Below are 20,330 nucleotides of genomic sequence, written 5' to 3' on the forward strand. Positions count from 1 at the left end.
ATATATATATATATATATATATATATATGTGTGTGTGTGTGTATGTATATATGTATATGTGTATATATATGCACACACACACACACACACAGTATATATAGTACTTAGTTTTTAAATGTAATTATTTCTTAGTAATCAGTAATCCCACACTGCCCCATAAAGAGGTGACAGCAGAAACCATTTCCTATCCAGGAAGTATAAATCATGCTTTCACAACAAGCATAGGTGAGACATCTTACCTTCTCATTACTGTGTGGCTTAGACTTTCTACAATACATTGATCAGGTTTTCCAGATAGGGTACTCACGTTTTCCAAAGGAAGCCTTCGTATTTATGCATACTCCTTTTATGCAAATGAGACAAGTGAAAGTTTTCTAATGTCTGCATGTAATTTAAGATGGCATTTAAGCTTCCCATCCTATATGCTATCATCATAACTTATTCATCTGGTAATATTTCCTATTATTTAAAGGCATTATTTTATGTCAAGCACAGTAATGAATAGAAACGAGAGCATGCACATGATTTAGCTACAAAACGCAACAAAGTCTGCAGTTTGGATTCTACACTACATACACTGCTGGAGATGTGGACTATTAAAAGGAACTACACAATCAGCTGGGGAACGGGATGAAATATGGACTGAGTGGTTGTGTAAAAGCACATGTGATTTATAATTTAATTTGGACTGGTGAAAGATGAGTCCCATGTCATTGTTTCCTTAGGTTTTGACTCAATTAAAATATTCAACATCGAATCTTCCTTCTCACACAGGAAAATTGGAATAAAGATAAACAGAAGAAAGGTTCTACCTTCTATGCTGTCATAATCAACCATGCAAGTGAACCTATGAAAATGTAGTCCATTTCATCTGAGGGGTCGGACTCTGGTAGGGCAGGCCAGCCGAGATTAGATCTCAGCTCATCTGATTGGACCATATAACTGAGCTAATTTCATGCCAATCTGGTTGCCTCCAGTGAAACTATCCAAAAGGCAAGGGGCTATAGTGATTTGGAAAAGAAGAGACAACAGATAAATGGTGAAATAAAGTTGAAGGGCCTTCTTACCTTTGAGAAGAAATATTTCAATTTAAATGTATCACTTTATCAGGGTAAAGTCCTCCAGCTTTGCAGCTCTGAGATTACACCAATTAAAACATCAAATATGGTGAACTAACTGCAAATGAACAAATGGCTTGGGCTCCTGTTAAAAGGTTGGTATTTTGCTTCACTTAAAACCACAATTACTGTAGTGAGCTGCGTGTAGATTTAACACGGCTTCACACAGGCCGTAAACAAACAGTGTACATTGTCGTGAAATTATTGGTCAATGACGTCAAGGAACAAGTCGGTTAACTAAAAAGCCATTAATTTATGGTTTAGGTCTTTTAGTCAAGTAAAAATACCAAATATTTGCAGGTTAGAGCAAATGCTGTATCCATTTTACTGTACATGCACACATAGAATACATAACACATTGTGCAACAACATACTATTTTTTTTTTTTATGCCATACCGTAGGGGAAGCAGACTGCATATACTCTACTCTCAATATTTGCACAGAAACCCACTTGTATACTTATTATTAGGGATTGACCGATATGGATTTTTTATTAGTGCCGATACAGATTTTTTCCCCATCAGCCTTAGCCGATTACCGATACGGGGCTGCTGATTTTCTTGAGACGATATTTGGAGCCAATGCTGCTTTTGATCCCCCAATTTACATCATAAAAATGTAAACCCTGCCACACTGGATTTTTTTGGGGGGGAATCTGCTCTGCCTTTTCTATAAAAAAAATAATTAAAAAACACAGATCAGTGTTACTTCTGCAATCTTCTTACATACATCACCCAAATGATGTGTGCAATGTGCATCATATGGATGGGTGCACTGCTTATGGTTAACTGTGCAAGGGTAAAAGGCTTTCATCAACATCTACAACACAGCCTTGACCATGCGTTGCTTGCTGACATATTATAAGACAGATATAATCAGGTCATTACAAATTGTCCTTTTTCAACAGATTTAAGTAATTTAAGAAAACAATAAACCTTGATTTGTAATTTAAGACTGCAATGGCGCTAGTGGTGGAGGGGCAGTGCCCGGTCTGCACGTGAATGGCAGCGTCTCCAGCAACACAGAGCTGCCTGTGGACGCCTGTCTGTAAATAATGCCGGGAAAAAACTATCGGCAAACGCAGCAGCCGCGTATTGGCTGCTGCCGATACATTTAAAAACGCAAATATCAGCACAATATATTGGCTGGATGATAAAGTCGGTCTACCACTACTTATTGTTATAGTAACAATACGTCTTCCTTTGTTCTGTACCACAACACTGACAATTCACTGTCCAGCTCTTGCCTGTATATAATAGCTATATATATTTTATACATTTGTTTAGTGCTATGTCTGTAACTTCCAGTAAATGTATCTATTTACTTTTGATTACAGATTTTTAAATGCGTAGATTAAAGACACTACTTTGGGTACAGCTAGCTTTTATAATTAAATTGATGAAACCAATGTTTATACACTGTTCGAAAGCTCTGGCTATTTCCAAAGATTTCGAGTGGCTTAGTATTTCAGCTATTGCAAAGGTGAAACGGTATATCAATCTGAAAATATTTCAGCTAAGAGTCTGTCTCTCTCTCTCTCTCAATCTCGCTCTCTCTCTATCTCTCTCTCTGCCTGTGGGCACAATAGATTTGACACAAGAGTGCTGATGAATCTCATCAGTTTAATGTGTTTATGCTCGCTAAGCCCTAAAAGCTTATTGCTGTTCAATGGAGTGCTACAAAGTTACCTAATTCCCCCCCGGTTGTCTCTTAGCACGCTGGCAACACAGACTCCAATAACATGATGTACTCGGCAACCTGTGGAAGACACAGGCCACGCTGTGTCTCAATGATTTGTGCTATCAGGCAGAGAATAAACCTTGACAGAAATACAGTGAGCACCGATATTACTGCTTTTTTGCACCTTAAATTCAGCCCATGACTGTCTCTCTCCCTCCACATTGATCCCTTTTTACAACCTTTTCACAGTAAGTGCTTTAGTCTTATCTTCACTGCCCCCACCTCGCCTGTCTCATTTTCTACCCAATGAGGCTGGCTGCCTGTATGACAGCTAACACCCAGTATTAATTAAAATGTCACGCCTCCAAATCAATATTGTAAAACAGTTCAAACACAACTCATCGCCACTGCTGTGATAAGTGCTCTTGGGTGACAGGTAAGTCCAAAGAAAGAGATGCAGGAGAATAGTATGATGGAATTATCCAGAGAGAACATGTAACATTAAAATGTATGACCCCCCCCCATGCGTTACTTCATCACTCACAATTGTAAATTATCCACACTGTCATAGAGTGTGCTGCGCTAAACTGACAGATCCATAAGTCAGCAGCAACAGGCCAGGAGGCTCGACGAGAACTCTTTAGCTTTAGATGTCTGACTGCAATGCGTTCAAAGTGACTAATGCACACTCATTTGGGAAGGTAGGGGGGGATTTATCAGTGCTGCTAAAATAGCTGCCATTCTTCTGATTACGTTCATGTTAACTCTGCTCTCTAAGGACCAAAACACAACAAATGGAGTAACGTTATTACTACAATACTTTCAGTGGACTTGTGTGACACAAGGTAAAAGCATCTGTAAAGTTTCCATCAACAAAGCCAATAAAATGGAAAACTACTGCCATTTTTCTGCAATATCCCAACTATTATGATTGACAAATAGAGTTGATTCAAAAACTTTGGGAGGCCATGCGTGTTCACACTCACTGAAATACATTGTTCAAAAGCATTGCTCGGGATATGGATAGAATGTGACAAATTCTGTCAGAGTAAATATGGTTTAATAAATGAATTAGCTTCATAAATAATGGCTGTAATGACATTTTAGGGGACAATAAGCCTAAGCGTTGTCAGGAAATAGTTGATGTATGAGTTTCATGCCTCAGCGGTTCCTCAAAATGAATAGGCTTGGGAAGATAGCAGGGACCTGCAACCAGCCTATTTCCTCGAATTATCTACTTGTTGTCAATTTGCACAGTGGAATTACACATGCAAATTGGACTGCCTGCACAAACACCACTTGGAGATGATAAAAACAAATTAACAAAGGCTATAGAAGGAGGATTTATTTCACTGGCTAACCCAGGTCAAGCAATACATGTATTTTACAATTGTGTGTACCCAATTTTGGTGTAATTATATCAGCAAATTATTCTTTGTAATCTTATTATTTTTCCACCATCCTTCTCCTTACACACATAATTAACTTCCTTCATATCCTCACGACTAAAAAATAATAAAAAAATCAGCTGGCCTCTGCATCGGAGTAACGCAGTTTAATCTGATTTGCGGTTTGTTCTCGTCACCTTTTTGCAGCTTCATATCCAGAGGAAGGTGAGAGGTGAACAGTTTAGTGACACTGTTTAGTGCCACCGCTCGGTAAAGTAGCAGACAAATCTACATAGCAGATGTCATAATGTTAAAATATAAATAATCACCTCTTAACATCATCCCTCATATTCAGAGGAAATTAAGAGTCCCCGGACCTCCACGTTTGCTATTAGATATCTCATTTACTTTGTACACACAGTGCTAATCTGCACTAATGAATTCTGCCACAGCAAGCCAGATTGAGATGACTTAAAATTATTACCACTTCCGCAGATATGCCTTTCCTCATTTGAGGCTCAATTTGGCTGGCTCGCAAAAAACAGTCTGTCACAGTAAGATACTAATAATTAGGGTTTTAAGATGATTAGTTTATCTCTGTGCTCTTACAGTCCTGCCTCTTATCCACCATGGCCAAAACTTAATAAGAGGCTCTAAGTTTTAAAAACCCAACTCCAAATTACCAAGAAATGACGGAAATAATGAACTGGAGCACATGCCAGGGAGAGAGACACAGAGAGGGATAGACAGATGGATGGTGGGAAAGCTGAGAGACATTAATTCAAGTGTGAAATAGAACACAAAGTTGAGTAATCAATAAGGAAATTATTTCAGACCTGCAATGCCAAAACTGTTTGGTATTTAGACTTTGCAACTCTCATTTACCTTCAGACGCTGGCGTGCTCATCAACTCGCCACACAAGTAATTAAAGTCACGATAATGCTGAATGAGTGATACCAGTTAATGATTCCATATTTTAGAGGATGAGATGAAGATTTTACATGTTCTAGATGACATTCAATACAGCATACGCCTTATCAGCCCACTGCATTTTGTAAAGCTGAACTGTGTAAATCTCTCATCTTAGGGTTAAGGAAGGTCAAAGAGAGTGCAAGGTCGCCAGGGTTCTTTCTTTTACATTTCTGGTGCTGACCAAACCCTCTCCGTGGTACTGAGTATTAAAATCTGGCATTAAATGTCTGGCCCGGTTCGAGGTCTTGTTTTCGGCTTCTGATTTTAGGGCTGCAGCTTAATATTACTTTCATTATCGATTAACCTGTTGATTATCTTTTCAATAAATCAATTGATTGTGTAGTCTATGATGTCATAAAGTGACATATGCCAATCATGAGATCCCACCGACCATACTGTCTTCATATATCTTCTACAAAACCCAAAGGGAATATATTTAAAATGAGTTTACTGTTTTATTTACAGTAAAAGCAATTACATTGAATTGAGTTAAATGAATGCTCAATTATCCATATTGTTGTCCATTTATTTTCTGTCCATGGGTTAGGGTGTGCTTGGCAGTTGTTTCAGCACTCTGTTTTACATCCTAATTTTATCAATTTTAGACTGCAGATGGCTGCTTAACATTTGAGAATTTTGTAGTAATTTGTCATTAAATAGGTTACTAAAAAAGTATTGTTAAGGCATTGGCACTGAAGACACGAGTAAGGCACAGATAGTGAACCAGTATTTAATTATTTTACACAATTCCTGGTCCTTTACAACACTACTCGTTTACCTGAGATACTTTTCTTCCAGAAACCTCTTCCCTTTCCCTATACAGTGTGCAGCTTACCTGAACCTGGCTATACACCTTTTTATACATTGGTGTTATCACTCTTTATTCTACATTCAAATGGCACACAACATACAGACTATAATTTATGTAGATCATTGGCTTTGCAATAAGATGCAACCAAAAGAAAGCCTAATGTGAATGAGTGTGAAAGAGCAATTTAAGGGTAGATGTGCCTGTGCCAGTGCCAGGGGCTATACAAGATTTGCATGCTAATCATTCTAATAATAATGTAATGCCCAAAGCACTTTAAGCAAATTGCGAACCAATGGTCATAGAAGGAAGCTTATCTCTCCGAGAACATGACACAAATATAGGTTACCATTTGAATGATTCCTGGTAATTCACGGACCTGTCAGTAGCCTGGCTCACCTCAATTAGAAATGCTCCAAAACAGCCTGCTCTTGACTTCACTTCACTGCAAAGACTAGCTTAGACGGCTAGAACTCCTTACATTTGTTCCACATGTCTATTCTTAGCTGTAAATGTCACAAAAACGGTACACTTTACAACATAAAACCGCTCTGCTAACCTAAAAAACTAAATCAAACGCTTTAGTGTTCAACGTTGTTCTTACCAAAACAGCCAATAAGCGTTTTTGTCTCGCCCTCGTGCTCCGCTACTTAGCCTTTATAACTACAGTTTTGATTGGATCATGTGTTCAACGTTTCTAGCTATCAGCCAATCGGTGCTCTCTTACTGGAACGTCACAATGTTTACCCGGAAATGAGAGCCTGCTCCAAAAGCTGCTGTCAAAATCTATAATATACCCATTTCTAACCGTTGTTTACCTAACTAAATGATATATTACCGTATAATCTGACTGTAAAATACTGACTCAGAATGTACAGTGGACTCTTGCCCAAAGGTTTAACCGAAGACGACCTCAGTCCAGATGACGAAGGGGATGATGTTGAGGAGAAGAGGGAGGTTGAGAATTGCGAGATGTCCGCTGAAAGGTTGATCTCCGCCGGGGAAAACACAGGCTCAGTTCTGGAGGCACAGTCGACTCTCCCTGGCAGTGATGCAGACAGTGATTCCCTGACATGCAGTATGCCTGGTATATCACAGGAAATGTGGCAAGTATGTTGACTGGGTTAGTATTCATTCTGAGAAATACAAGCTAGCTGTACCTGTAGTGGTGTTGTTGTTGTCTTTAAGCAAGTGCTAAAACACTTTTACAATAACGGTAACAATACATTTACAATTGAATGGAAATTCAAGTTTTTTAAAACCCTGTTTGACCATATGTGTAAAACAATGTGTACAGTGTGCTGGAAATAAAGGGTTGTGGTGCTCTGTGAATTCAGTTTGTGTGTGTGTGTGTGTGTTTAAGAAATTCCAGGATCTACGGAAAAAGAAGGATGAAATGAAGACAATGAAGTTCCCCAGAAGAAGAAAAAGACAACGACTCAAGAAAGGTGTCCGAGCTCATATTATTAATATAATAGAAATGAAATGCTTGTGGATGTTGATGGTTGCCTCTGTATGTATTTTGCCTAGTCCAGTGGGCAAAATTATTTGAATGTCTTTATGAGAATAGGAGAGCAAAATAAGTAATAATAAGAACACATTATTACCTTTTAGGCCACCCTCTTAATACTGTATATAACCAAGCACCTTATTGGCCCACCTATAGTTGAAGACTTCTGTTTAGCTGATGCTTATTTGTATCAGAGTATCTTACAAACTGTTTACCTGTGTCTCTCATGTCAATCAACAGGAACAGAGAGTGAGGAACCCACTGAGACAAGGTACTAAATTATGTTGTCCATCCAGAGAAATTAATTGAACAGAAGAGTCAGGTAATTATTTTTATGCAGTGGCAGATGTGTAGCGTAAAGTATGGACGGTCGAAATAAAAAGCTTGTGAATGCGGCCAAATCTTAAATGTTGACAAGCACTTTATCGCGCAATGGTACGATTATTTAACAGAAAGAAAAGCACACATGTAATGAACGTTTGACAATCTAACACAAACAAGTATGTTTACTGCATGCTGATCCTAACAACTAATTGACCGGGCTTATCCAATGGCCAAAAACCTATTGTAATGCTTTAGAAAATGGCAGTATATGTGATTTGTAGTAAACACGTAAGAAACAGAGATCATTTATAGTCAAGCAGTTATTTGCTAAATCCTCTGTATGTCAGTAAGTTCTGAGCATCAACCAGTGTAGCATCATACCGTAGCTGTACTGTGTTGAGGGAATGCTGATGAGGCAGAATGGGCCAACAGTGTTACCATGCTGTGGGATAGACACTAATCTAGACATATGGCTCTGATTTCAGCATAGCAATGGAAATAGAGTGGACAGTACTAGTTTGCCTTACCACAGTACTGTGCTACATGTAATGAACATTAATACATATTTTCTCTGTCAGCAGAGAGCGTCAGGAGAATCGGGAGAAGCACTGGGATGAGCTTAAGCAGCATTTTGGTGTAAATGATCGATTTCATCCCCCAGCATGCTCCAAACCCCCTCCGCAGGTAACAAAGACTCCTGCCTTCCAACTTATCTGCTGAGGTTTAATACTGTGTCAGTCGTAGCTGTTATTAACACCTTCCCATCTTTTGTGTTTCCGTGCCACTGTATCCTCTCATTGTTTTATATGATATGACATATGGATTAGAAGAATCCTTATGCCAACTCAACCTGACACTGAGATGAATATTAGGGATTATGTTTAGCTACATTTTGTGATAAGATTAGGATGAATCTCTGTCTTGTATGCTTGAGATTAAAGTGAAATTTAGGTTCTTTTCCTCTGTGAGAAACTTAATGAAAATCTGAATTTTGCCTGACAAAAGAAGTGAGGGTAAGAGTACCTGATACAGCCTCTGTGACTGCAGCTACAACATTTAAACGAATGGTTAGATAATAAATGGGCATGTACCACTGCTGAGGAAATTATCATTGAAAGAAATTATAACTTTCTTTCATAAGGATACATTTCTACACTTAAAAGATGAATGAACATTTTATGCTAAGGCTTGCAAATTGCCAATGAAGCAAAAATATTTGCAAGCTTGATGAACATTACAGCTGACCCAGTGAATGGGAACTGTTCACATTTCAATTTGAAATCCTTTTAATGATTATTTTGGATTATTTTGTGCTTAATTTATCTCAGAGCAGCATAAAATTGAGTTTTTGCTGATTTTAGCCTCGTTTTGAATAGGGCAACTATGAAAGGATAAAAGAAATGATTAACCAGCTGAATGAAACAGAACTTGTCACATCAACATAATGAGGGGCTCCTTTATCCCTCAAATGCAGTTCCTTGTAATTAATATATCATTTTTTATGTTGAAGAAAAGCTGTCATAGAAGCCAGATGTCATTAATTTATCTGCTACCAGCATTTCTTTAGTGACCTTTAAAATATGTTTCATGGTTCATAAAGGAGGATGGTCCGTCAGTTATAATGTTAGTGAGAAACAACAGATCATAATTGAGATCACAAGTCAGGTGTCAGTGTCAGCTACAGTTTATAAGCAGAATAATAATCTATATAAAGCAAAATCAAGACCAAGCAACTAACAGAGCAAATTGTGATACTACTTTTTTAAGCTTGATGGTATCGTCCGTGTACTTTTACAGTTGAGTCAAAGTTGTCAAACAATACATCAGAGAGACACATTAAGAATTACAGCCTCTTTCCAGTGTATTTCTTTTTGCATGATGACATTTTGGGGGCTGAAGAAATCTGGTGCTCTGCTTCCCCAGATAGGCTCATCACAGCAGAACTGCCTTGCCATCAGTAACCGGGGGCCTCTCTGCACCCCCTTCTGCTTTGGCCTGTAATGGAAATGTGTAATTAAAGAGTCACATTTATGTTTGGTAATCTCCTGTAGCATTTCTAAGATTTCCCCACTAATATCCAATCAAAAAGGTTTTCATTTGTGAAGGGAAATCTACATATTTGTAGTAATGGCAATCATATTAAAAATAAGGCCCTGGGGACTTTTGAAGTTACTCTTTGATTTTTTTTTTTCTTCTTCAAAAAAGGAAAAATCTGAATTTTTTCCCCCCCTCTTCTGCAGTCCGGCCTAGAAAAGAGCATAGAGAGGGCCATAGCTGAAGGGGACATTGCAAAGGCGGAGGAGATGAGCGACAGACTCGCCACTCGAGAGGTACGTTGTGCTGATAAGAGATCTTTGGGGTGCTCCCGCTGTGACAAATCAGGCTAATGGATCCGTGGCCATTTCTGCTGGAAAGACATAGAGGAACAAAAACACACGCAGACACCCACCATTCAGTCCTGCAGCCCTTTTCCATTGAGTTAATGGAAAGCCCTCCCCTTAGTTTTGAAGTGCTGCAGTGTCTTAAGGACTTTTGGCTCTGCTTTTTAATGAAGGGTACATTGCTTTCAAGCCAACTGTTAAATCATTCTCCAGGTAAGAGTTTCATACCTTTGAAGTGTACATGTCTCTAAATGCAGTGCCTGAAGTTTTGTAACCAACCACCTTGGCAGGCATCAAGGATCAAGTGGTTTGAAACTAATTTAGCATAAAATGTAGCCCCCACACACACACACACACACACATACACACATACACACACACATACACATACACATAATTGTGGTTAAAAAGACATACAGCTGCGGTGGTACTTCTCCACTGGGGAAACTGCTGTACTTTGAGCATCAAAGTAAAACTTCTTTGTTTTATGATGCATGTTGCTTACAGAATCCCATAAGCTTTTTCCGTTTTGTAATAATAGCAACACAAACATGTATAACACTGTAGGCTCAGATTTCATTGTCGGTTCTGGATTGCAATAGAGTTGCAATGTAGGCGGGTGTTCTGGTTTAGAAAATAATTTTTAACATAGAAACCTAGGAGCCTCCCATATAATGTAATGCTCTCTTACTATATGTTTAGGTCTTGGCCACCTGTATTTATTTAAACGTTCACTACCGGTCAAATGTTTGGGTTCACTTACAAATTTCCACACCACGCCATTATGGACAGAATACCAGCTGATCTGAGTGTGTGGCTGATCTTTAATGCCATATTTACATTTCTCATTATCAGCAACCATTCATCCAATGTTCCAAAGACACATTCTGTTTACAAAACTGATAACTGAGAAAACATTGGGGAAACCTTTTGCAATTTTGTAAGCACATAATGTAATCAGAACTACTGCCCTGGTTAAAAAAAACACAATGCAACTGATCTCAGCTGGTATTCTGTCTGTAATGGAGTGGTAAGGTAATTTCCAAGTGACCCCAAACTTTTGACCGGTAGTGTAGTTTTCCAAGAAATCCTTTTTTGTCCATCAGTTCAGCATGGGGGACAGTTCTTAATGCTGCAATACCAATAAGCCTGTGTCATTGATGTTATGGAGAAGCAAAAATTGACCAAAGATCAAAAAGTGAATTAATTTAAAGGAATAGTTCAACATTTTGTTAAATATGCTTTTTCACTTTCTGGCAGAGATGAGAAAATAAATAACCACTCTTATGTCTGTACGCTGAATATAAAGTTAGAGGCAGCAGACAGTTAGCTTACTTTAGCATAAAGTGGAAAACAGGAGGAAATAGGTAGTCTGGCTTGTAAGAAGGTAACAAAATCTGCCTGACAAAACCTCAAAAGCTAACCAACTAACACTTCATATCTCATTGATGTGTTTTTTTACTCAAAGAACCAGATATTTCTGACACTGGTTTTGTGTTTTGTACTTTCTGTTATTTAATTTTTCTTTTTCATAATGTTAGTAAATCTTATAAACCTCACCTTCTTGAATAAATAAGTCTGCTCTAACAACAAGAGTCTGTGTTTAAAAATGAAGGGAAAAAAAGCAGTACTATTCCTTGAATTGTCATTACATGAGTGGCCCTGGTATCTCCAGTGTGTAATGGACATTAGTGTGCAGCATCAGAGACTTTATGCTCCCATCTTAACTGCTAGCAGAGTGGTCAAATATGGGGAAGTTAAATGAAAGCTCTTGTGAGTGGCACCTGCGCTGTGCTTTCAGAAAGCCTCTTAGAGAGCTGGTGGATTGGTTTTAGCCTGAGCCGAGGTTCCTGCCTCCCTGGCACCTGCCTCGCATATTGCCAGAACTTTGATGGGACGTGACAGCATTCTGGCATTAAAAGCTCATTGTTTAGCAGCGATAACTTCATTTCATGGGAGTGTAGTCAATTGACCATTTTGAAACCTCCAAAACGTAGGAGACGTACATTTCTTTATCCTTCACTTTTGAATACAAAGAAAGGCGTTGCTAAACACATGGGGAGTATGAAGACAAATGGCAGCTAAAAGGCTAAAAAGTCTGAAGGATTGTGAATTAGTTGGAAATGATTATATTATATCTTACACGATGCAGCTTGTAATGCAGATAGCATTAAGACCATGTTTGTTTACAGCACTCCTGTTCACTTTTGACAGCATTTGCTGTGACAAACATTTAGAGGATCAATAATCCCCACTGTGGCCAGAATCAATTTCAAGGTTATAATTGAGTGGCTCATTTGGTACGGAATGGCTTAGATGTTTAATTTGTTTACGGTCATAACACCAAGACATGATTGTGGCAGGCTTTTCACTGGAAGAATAGGAACAGGTTTTCTTTGCAAAAAATGCAAAAGCATTCCGACAGCTGTGAAGAACTAAAGAGGCCCGTTTGTCCCTCTAGGCATTGTTTTGTTAAGAAAACGCTAGTACATGTTGGATGACAATGTTTCAGTGTATTTTCATCCTCCATCTAAAGGTTTCCCACTTATCTCCTCTAAGCAAAGGGAAATAGGAGAAAGATAGAGAGCTTGCTGTCAGAATGCCCCCTTTTATAAAATAAAATGTTTGTTTTTGCTGTTTTGAGCTCCCTCAAATCAATTAATGATTTTAATTTGCTCTACTTTCTTCTTTTTTTAATCTGAACATTAAAACAATTGGTTAAAAAACAGTGTTGAAGGCTCCTTACAAATTCTGAGATGTGTGTTCTTTCATCTGTCAAACTTCTGAGACGTGCTGCTCGGATATTGCAGGTTGAGGTTTTTTTATTCTCATTTTTAAATATTTCCCAAGGCTGCGAGTCTTTGTTTCAGATGAATTCATAAAGACATGCTTCGCTTCTTCGTAAAAGTAATAACGCCCCCGAAAATAGCGTTAAAAAAACACATCCACTTTTAGCTAACAAAATATTGTCTACATTGCTTAGACAAGGCTCTGTAATGTATTCCTTTAAACTATACAGATAGGGTTTCTTTTCCCTAGAAGATGTCTGTTGATCCTCCTCAGCCCGTTTAGATGTCTTTTCACAAGCCTTAGGAGAGACAGAATGTAAAATGTAAAAACCTTCTCGTCCCTAAAGTAGTCGTCCTAGTAGTTCACAAGATTAAAAAGTGAAAGTCCTCAAATTAAGAAGACTGGGTTACACAGCTGCAAGTTGCATATGGGCTAATTAATTCAGTAATTAGCATTACACGGAGTGACTGACACATATGGTATAAACGGCTCACAGCCTGACAGGAGACTTGATAGCATCCAGCAGCTCATATTTGACAGATTGATTTTGCAGCTATTCATTGTTGATAAACCAGTGCAAAAAAGCTGATAAGTCATCAGGACTACAAAGCACAGTGGGGCTTCCTATGCTGTCTAAAGTGTAGTATGATCTACAGGAAAAGGTGTAATGTCTTGGTTCAGTACGTACACAAGACGTAAGTACATCATTTATTCTTTCTATTTCCTCAAAAAAAAGGTTTAAAGCTGTTTTTTAAAGCTGTAGAAGGTTCTGGGTAGCTTTGGTTAACTGCTCTACTGTTTTGGATTTAGATCCAGTAGAACCATATCTATACATTTTGGTAGAATTTTGATTATACCAAGTAATATACTGCTCATATGATGCTCTCTAGTATGCCCAAACACATGTACAGTTGTGCTCATAAGTGTATGAACCCATGCTGAAGTTGACTAAAAAGAGGAATTAAAAAAATATCTTTTCAAATTTGATCTGAATGCCTTAATTAAAAAGAATTAGGAAAATCTAAACTTTAAAGACACCAATTTTCTTTGTGAATAAATAATGTATCATAAATAAATAAATGTCCTTTCTGAAAACCCAGGGGGCATAAGTAGACACACCCCTATGTTAAATTTCCTCAGAGGCAGGCAGATTTTTAAGTTAAAAGGCCAGTTATTTCATGGATCAGGATACTATGCATCCTGATAAAGTTCCCTTGGCCTTTGGAATTAAATCAAAGCCCCCCCACCATCATCACATACCCTTCACCATACCTAGAGATTGGCATGTTTTTATTTCAATTAGCCTAATAACTGGTTTGATTTGCATTGAGAGATGATTTTATGGAAAATACCCCATGCCAATCTCTAGGTATGGTGAAGGGTATGTGATGACATTTAATGATTAACTCTAATGGCATTGTTTAACCATGTAATGCTTAAAGATGTTTAATTGTTATTTTATTGTAGTCAAAAACATAATGTACTCTATTATCTTATTTTGTACATTGTAAAATTTTAATTTTTAAAGCTTAGAATTACATCACAACATTTGAACTAACCTATCTTGGGCACTGCCAATGTGCTCTTGAGCAAGGCACCAAACCCCCAGACTGCAGATTTAATATCGTTTAGGCCGACACATATTAGGAAGAGTAAGGGTCCTAGGATTGATCTTTGTGGAGCTCCACACGTGACCACTTCTATCGGATAAGGTTCCAGTCATACTAAACATACATGTTGAATATGATAACTTAGGTTTGATTTTAACCAACCAAGTGCTAGGTTAGGTTATTATACCTAAAAGCCTCAAAATCATTGCATCAAAGGCAATCTTCATTTAGTTCTGTACCCAAAATCAAGATGACTGCTACTGTACAGTACTTTCTTTGTTCACTAATTAACCCTCTCATTGTTGTATTTCATACAACATAATCCTTGCAACAAATAATTACTCCCTCATTCTTTTTTTCTTTTTCTATAGCAGAGCCACTGAGGTCTTTTGAAATTGTCAGGAGCTGTACTTTGTATATAGTAAGTGGGCATATTTCACAACAAAAGACCGCCACGCCATGTTAGAGCTTACACTTTCCCCATAGCACTCATCACAGCTATTAAAGTGGCATTACCACTTCAAAACAGAAACTCTTTTAGTCTGTGACAATTGAGGGTGTCAAGTCCATTTCATTGCTTCCAGGAGCTAAAGAATATGAAAAACAAAAATAGTTCCATGGCTGCTGGCCGTTCCTGAACCAAGGCTTGCAGATGGCATATAGAGTATTGTGTTCTAAAAGGCAGCTTTTATTTTCAGTCTATGCAGTGCAAAACAGCTAGGTGCTATAGAGGATCAGAATAATTAAGCCATACCTGGTGTTCAACTCTTCCAACAGTTTTATAATATAAGAATCACTGTGTCTTATCTAGTTGGAGCTGTAAAGTTCACCCGTGCTGGTGCAATCTCTCTCACAGCAGTCAGTTGGAAATGGGCCTTCTCTCAGATTATTAGCTGATGATCAAATGTATTACAAATGCATTACAATCTAGTGGATGTGTAGTGCAGTAAAAAGACCTCATAGTTTCTTGATACATCGTATATTCCCTGGCTATTTCCATCTAATAACCCAGTAACTGGCTGTAATCCCAACCCATTCTTACTAACAACTCGTCACATGCGGCCACTTGGACAGAACCCCTTGGCATTAGGTTTATAACGCTCTAGGTAACTGTTTGGTGTCATTTTGCCAACATACAGGGTTGGGTAAGGAAACAAAACTACTTGGTTAGGTTTAGGAAAAGAATGTTGTTTGGGTCCAAATAATGTAATTAAAAAATAAAGTAGGTTTGCTACATAACCTGTGTACATGGCGTTTATATACGTTAATTACGAAGGTTACAGTAAATCAACGTTGACTTTTGATTTCACATGAGAGGAAAGGGGAAAGTCCTGCGTTTGTTTGACCCATCCCCCCTCCAAGCTCAGATTTTGACGCTCTTCATACTACACCTTTGCACACTTAAAAGCCTAGTGCATCTGATAAAGACGCTAAAGTTGGGAGTGAGAATGTAATCCAGCTCAGATCTCATTAGGTTCACTGACAGCTCAGTAGTTTCCACAGGTGTTGAATGAAATTGTTTACCTCTTTTTCTACTGTAGTAGAAATGTATTCACCATTGAGGCAAAAGAACACACTGAAGGGCAATAAAGTTAACATAGACTGTGCCCAATGCTCCACTGTTGTCCAAAGTGAGGTCAAAATGCCACTTTTTAGCATACCTCTCTGGATATGTTTACATGCACTCTCTGTAAATATGTCATTATTACATGTTTTTTTCACTATTACTGCATACATAAAGAAACAGCTTGCATGACTCGAAAAATAAAAAAATATTGTTCTTGACAATTTCACTCATCATTTCTGAGAAACTCATTGATGTTCTGTAGAGAAGAGAGCCAATGTGTAAAAGGCAGGGACACTTTCTGTTGAGTTGTGCATAGTAGTAGGGCTGCAACTTGTTTTCATAATTCATTCATTTATTCATTCATTAATCTGTTGATTATTTTCTCGATTAATTGGTTAGTTCTTTGATCTATCGAAATGTCAAAATATGGTGAAAAATGTGAATCAGTGTTTCCCAAAGCCTAAGATGGCGTCCTCAAATGTCTTGTTTTGTCCACAACTCAAAGATATTCAGTTTACAGTCACAGAAGAGAGAAGAAACTTGAAAATATTCACATTTAAGAAGCTGGGATCAGAGAAATGGTGTTTTAAAAATAAGAAAATGACTTAAACCAAATAATCGATTATCAAAATGGCGATTAATTTAATAGTTGGCAACTAATCGATTCACCGATTCATCATTGCACCTCTACATAGTATTACTGGTCTTTCAGCCCCTGTGTTGTGTTGGATTGTTAACTCAACAACCCTAATCTAGATTTATTTTTGACCGGTGGCTTCCTGTACTTTGGATGACCTCTCTTTAGACCCTGTTTTGAGAATGATTAACCCGATCAGTTTTAACTGTTTGAGAAGTGCTCCCTCCTAATAGTTATATCACTTTATATACAATAATTACCTAATGAATATGTATTAACTCGAGCCATTTATGGTTTCTGTAGTGTTTGAACTTGCGGATGGTTATAATATCCCTCATTATGTTCCAGCTCGTATTTCAATAGAAGCAGCAGCTGAAAGTAAAGGCCCACTGTCCTTGAAATCTACCCTTTGGAAAGCCTCGCCTAAATGCCGTGAAACAAAGGTGCTGCAGCATTTTGTTGGAGGAGACATGGTGGCTTAGTTGAAACAAAGAGCTGAACTAAGAGTGTTTCATGATATTTATGTTATTTACCACCTTTTTTTTTTTCTCTTTTTCTCAACACCTTCTCCCTGCCATTTCCCGTGTTTGTAATCAAAAAATTAATGAGCAGAGCTTTTGTGGAAAGCGGGCTTTATCAGATTTTGACTTCCCCCGCCCCTCATCAGAGTAGGAGGCTGAGTGTCTCCCCTGCAGTTCCCCCCTACAGCCCACCCCCCCAATAACCTCAAAGAGAGTTTAGGGAAACTCTCTTCTTTGTTCATTTTTCCTACAGCATAAGCAATTTATCACTGGATGAACTTTTATTGTATCTCTGGATGACTCACATTAAATTTTCGCCCATTAATTTTGAAATGGGTACTAAGCTTTTATCAAATGCCTGGGAATCTCATTTGGATTATTGTATTTCATTAATTACTTGATAGACAAAGCATACTTTTCAATGTAGATTTGTGTGCTGTTTAATTAATTAGCATGTTTTCTCTTTTAATTAAAGCCATTTTTTTTAAATAAAGCCCACAGCAAAACACATATATAATTTGTTTGTAATTAGGCCTTAATTGGTGGTAGTGGAAGCTTAGCACCCTCGGTTTCTTTTTTCATGATTGCCATTTTATTGCCAGTCACTCATTAATTAAACTGTTTTTTCTAATTAGCTAATAAAACTGTTGATGGCATGTTATTGTAAGTGTGAGTTCAAAGCTTGCTAATAAGCCTACCCTACTCAGAAGAAGTGAGATAATGGAATGTGCACAAAGCAGGCGAACTTTAGATATTTTTTTGTCTACTCCTAAAGATGGCATGTCATGAGCATCCAGCATCAGATTACTAATAGAGAAAAATGTAGACATGACTGTTCTACTGTGCCCTCCCTGTAGTGGCTTTCTTTTTGCTTGCCACTTTGTTTTGTTGGTCAAGTGGAGGCAAGATTATACAAAACACAAACGTGTATAGCTATTATCAATAATATATAATATATCAATGCAAGAATCCTGCATGCGGTGGAGTATTGTCACAGCGTGCTTTTGCTACTGTTATTTAAGTAAAGAGCATTATAGGATATTTCTTCCACCACTGCGATCATCAACTACTTTGATAATTGATTTAGAGATTAAGGATTCTTTTAACCCTTGAGGTAATGTTGTGAATCACTATCTATTGTCTTATGTACAACCTGAAACTGGTTGATTTGCATTCTTTATGTCTACTCCAGTCTATTGCTATTACTAAGTGAATGAAACGTTGTCTTCTTTTCTTTTGTAATGCGATATGGGTGGTATTGATTGACCTCTTGATCTCTGCAACATTGAGGCTTTGCAACCACAAACACATTTGTCTTCCCTCTCTGCCTCAGTTTGAAGAAATTATGCTGAAATAACACACAAGCTGCCTCATCTGATATTCATTCCTTTCTTATACAGCCCTGCTTTCCAAAGTTGACTAAGGCCACATTATTTAGGCATTAGGGTACTGTGATAAGGGAATTAGGCTGGTCATTAATCGTTTACACGTCAAATGCAGCAGAGCAGCTCGGGGAGGTGATTTAGCGAGGCAAAGCCATATAGCCCTTGTTAATCCACCTCTCACACGTTTTAATTGGAAGAAGCTTCCTGGATAGGAAATTTATGAATGGGTTTAAGGCCATTTCTTCCTTAAAGCCATCATTTATTTCTTATTGTTAGTTGGAGCTTTAACACTTTATCCACATGGAGATGTATTTTTCTCATCTTTCATTCAGCTATTGTCTTTTTTGCACTTGCTGTTTAATTGCCACAGTGTTTTATGTGGACCCTGTGCCGCTCATAAAGACTTCCTAATGCTTCTTTTATTTATCAAACACCTCAGAAATGATGCAATAGAACAGACACACAAATGAAAACAGTGTGAAACTGTCATTAAGATAGACTTGGTCTCTATATGGCCTATGTATGGCTGAGTTTTTCTTTTCTTTTTTTCAGGCCCCATGTTTGGGTCTCCACTTGAATCTCCATGACGACCCAAACATGAATGAACAGAAAACAGTACTATTGACTTAACCCTCCTAGTGGCCTTAAGCTGCTGCAGTGCCAGCATTGTGCATGATGATTTTTTTTTTGCTCTCAAATCTTCCAAAGGTCAGAGTATTAATCCTCTGAATAAACCCTGTTTTTATCAGGGCTGTGCCCAGGCCACACAAGAGAGGGGCACATGGCACAGAAACATGGCTGTGATGGACAACTAATTGTATATTAATATGTGGCGGAGTGGGAAGAATTGCCTTTTAGGAGCCAGATAAACAAAGAATGCAGGAGGTTTTCCTGTCTCCTGCTTTTATCCCGGCGTTGTACTTTCATTCTTATTTTTCGCCAGCCTCTGATTTGAAAGGATTTGGCACTTAGATGCAAACGGGGAGGGGGGGAGGGATCCTGGAAAGTGGATCAAAAAAAGTAAATGAAAAATAATGTCATATTACTGAAAATATGAGAGGCTAATTTGTGCCGACTTTTTGCTAATTTTGTTCTCGCCACAGAAAGAGGAGCCGTCACCTGCTCGGCGCCACAGCGCTGACAGTGCCAGTGATCCATGAAATAAGCTGCCGCTGGCTTTGTTCAGATAAGAATGAACAAATCTGCACAATGTACTGCTCTCGGAATCTCATTTTCATACTTGCATGCAGGCTAAAAGAAATAAGCTGTTTGCAGGCTTGATTAATCAGACATTTGAGGGTTTTTTTTGTCTCTTTGATCTGTTCTGTCTCCTAGGTAACTTGGGTGACATTAATGTTGAGCCCCAGTAAAGACAATCAGGGATTGTTGACTTAACTGATAAAAAGGGAAAAGAATTAAAGACCTTTAATGCTTTAAATATAGTAAATGCTATGTTGTGAATTTAAAAGAGGGGCATGGAAGTGGGTTTTAATTTAGCTTTTTTGTTTGGGAAGGTGTGTTTTCAAGGCCTTTCGCATTACAAATGCAACCCCACAGGAGCTCAGGGTAATGTGGGTAATCCCGGTGTAAAAAAAAAAAAAAAAAAAAGGGAAAAATCTCTGTCTGTAAATCTCCAA

The 20,330-nt window shown here is 38.0% G+C and overlaps 2 protein-coding genes across 8 annotated transcripts in view; one reads left to right on the top strand and one right to left on the bottom strand.

Moving 5' to 3' along the window:
* pik3ap1 (phosphoinositide-3-kinase adaptor protein 1) overlaps positions 1 to 6,510 on the bottom strand; it is a 36,781-nt gene extending 30,271 nt beyond the window's left edge. The window contains exon 1 of the mRNA XM_034898650.1: positions 6,368 to 6,510. The gene's annotated coding sequence lies outside the window, so the exon portion shown is untranslated. The remainder of the gene's footprint in view (positions 1 to 6,367) is intronic.
* Positions 6,511 to 6,682: 172 nt separating this feature from the next.
* fam204a (family with sequence similarity 204 member A) overlaps positions 6,683 to 20,330 on the top strand; it is a 16,368-nt gene continuing 2,720 nt past the window's right edge. Inside the window, exons 1-5 of one of the 7 annotated variants that reach the window (XM_034898891.1) lie at positions 6,683 to 7,078; positions 7,341 to 7,416; positions 7,716 to 7,749; positions 8,381 to 8,486; positions 10,043 to 10,132. In XM_034898891.1, coding sequence (XP_034754782.1) covers positions 6,839 to 7,078; positions 7,341 to 7,416; positions 7,716 to 7,749; positions 8,381 to 8,486; positions 10,043 to 10,132 — 546 coding nt within the window. In that variant the 5' untranslated portion in view covers positions 6,683 to 6,838. Of the gene's footprint in view, positions 7,079 to 7,331; positions 7,417 to 7,715; positions 7,750 to 8,380; positions 8,487 to 10,042; positions 10,133 to 20,330 lie in introns of all 7 variants that reach the window. The other 6 variants (XM_034898893.1, XM_034898894.1, XM_034898887.1 and 3 more) reach the window with 6 other exon arrangements.

The sequence above is a fragment of the Etheostoma cragini genome, chromosome 17, assembly GCF_013103735.1.
Source record: "Etheostoma cragini isolate CJK2018 chromosome 17, CSU_Ecrag_1.0, whole genome shotgun sequence".
In the NCBI taxonomy this organism is placed as follows: Eukaryota; Metazoa; Chordata; class Actinopteri; order Perciformes; family Percidae; genus Etheostoma; species Etheostoma cragini.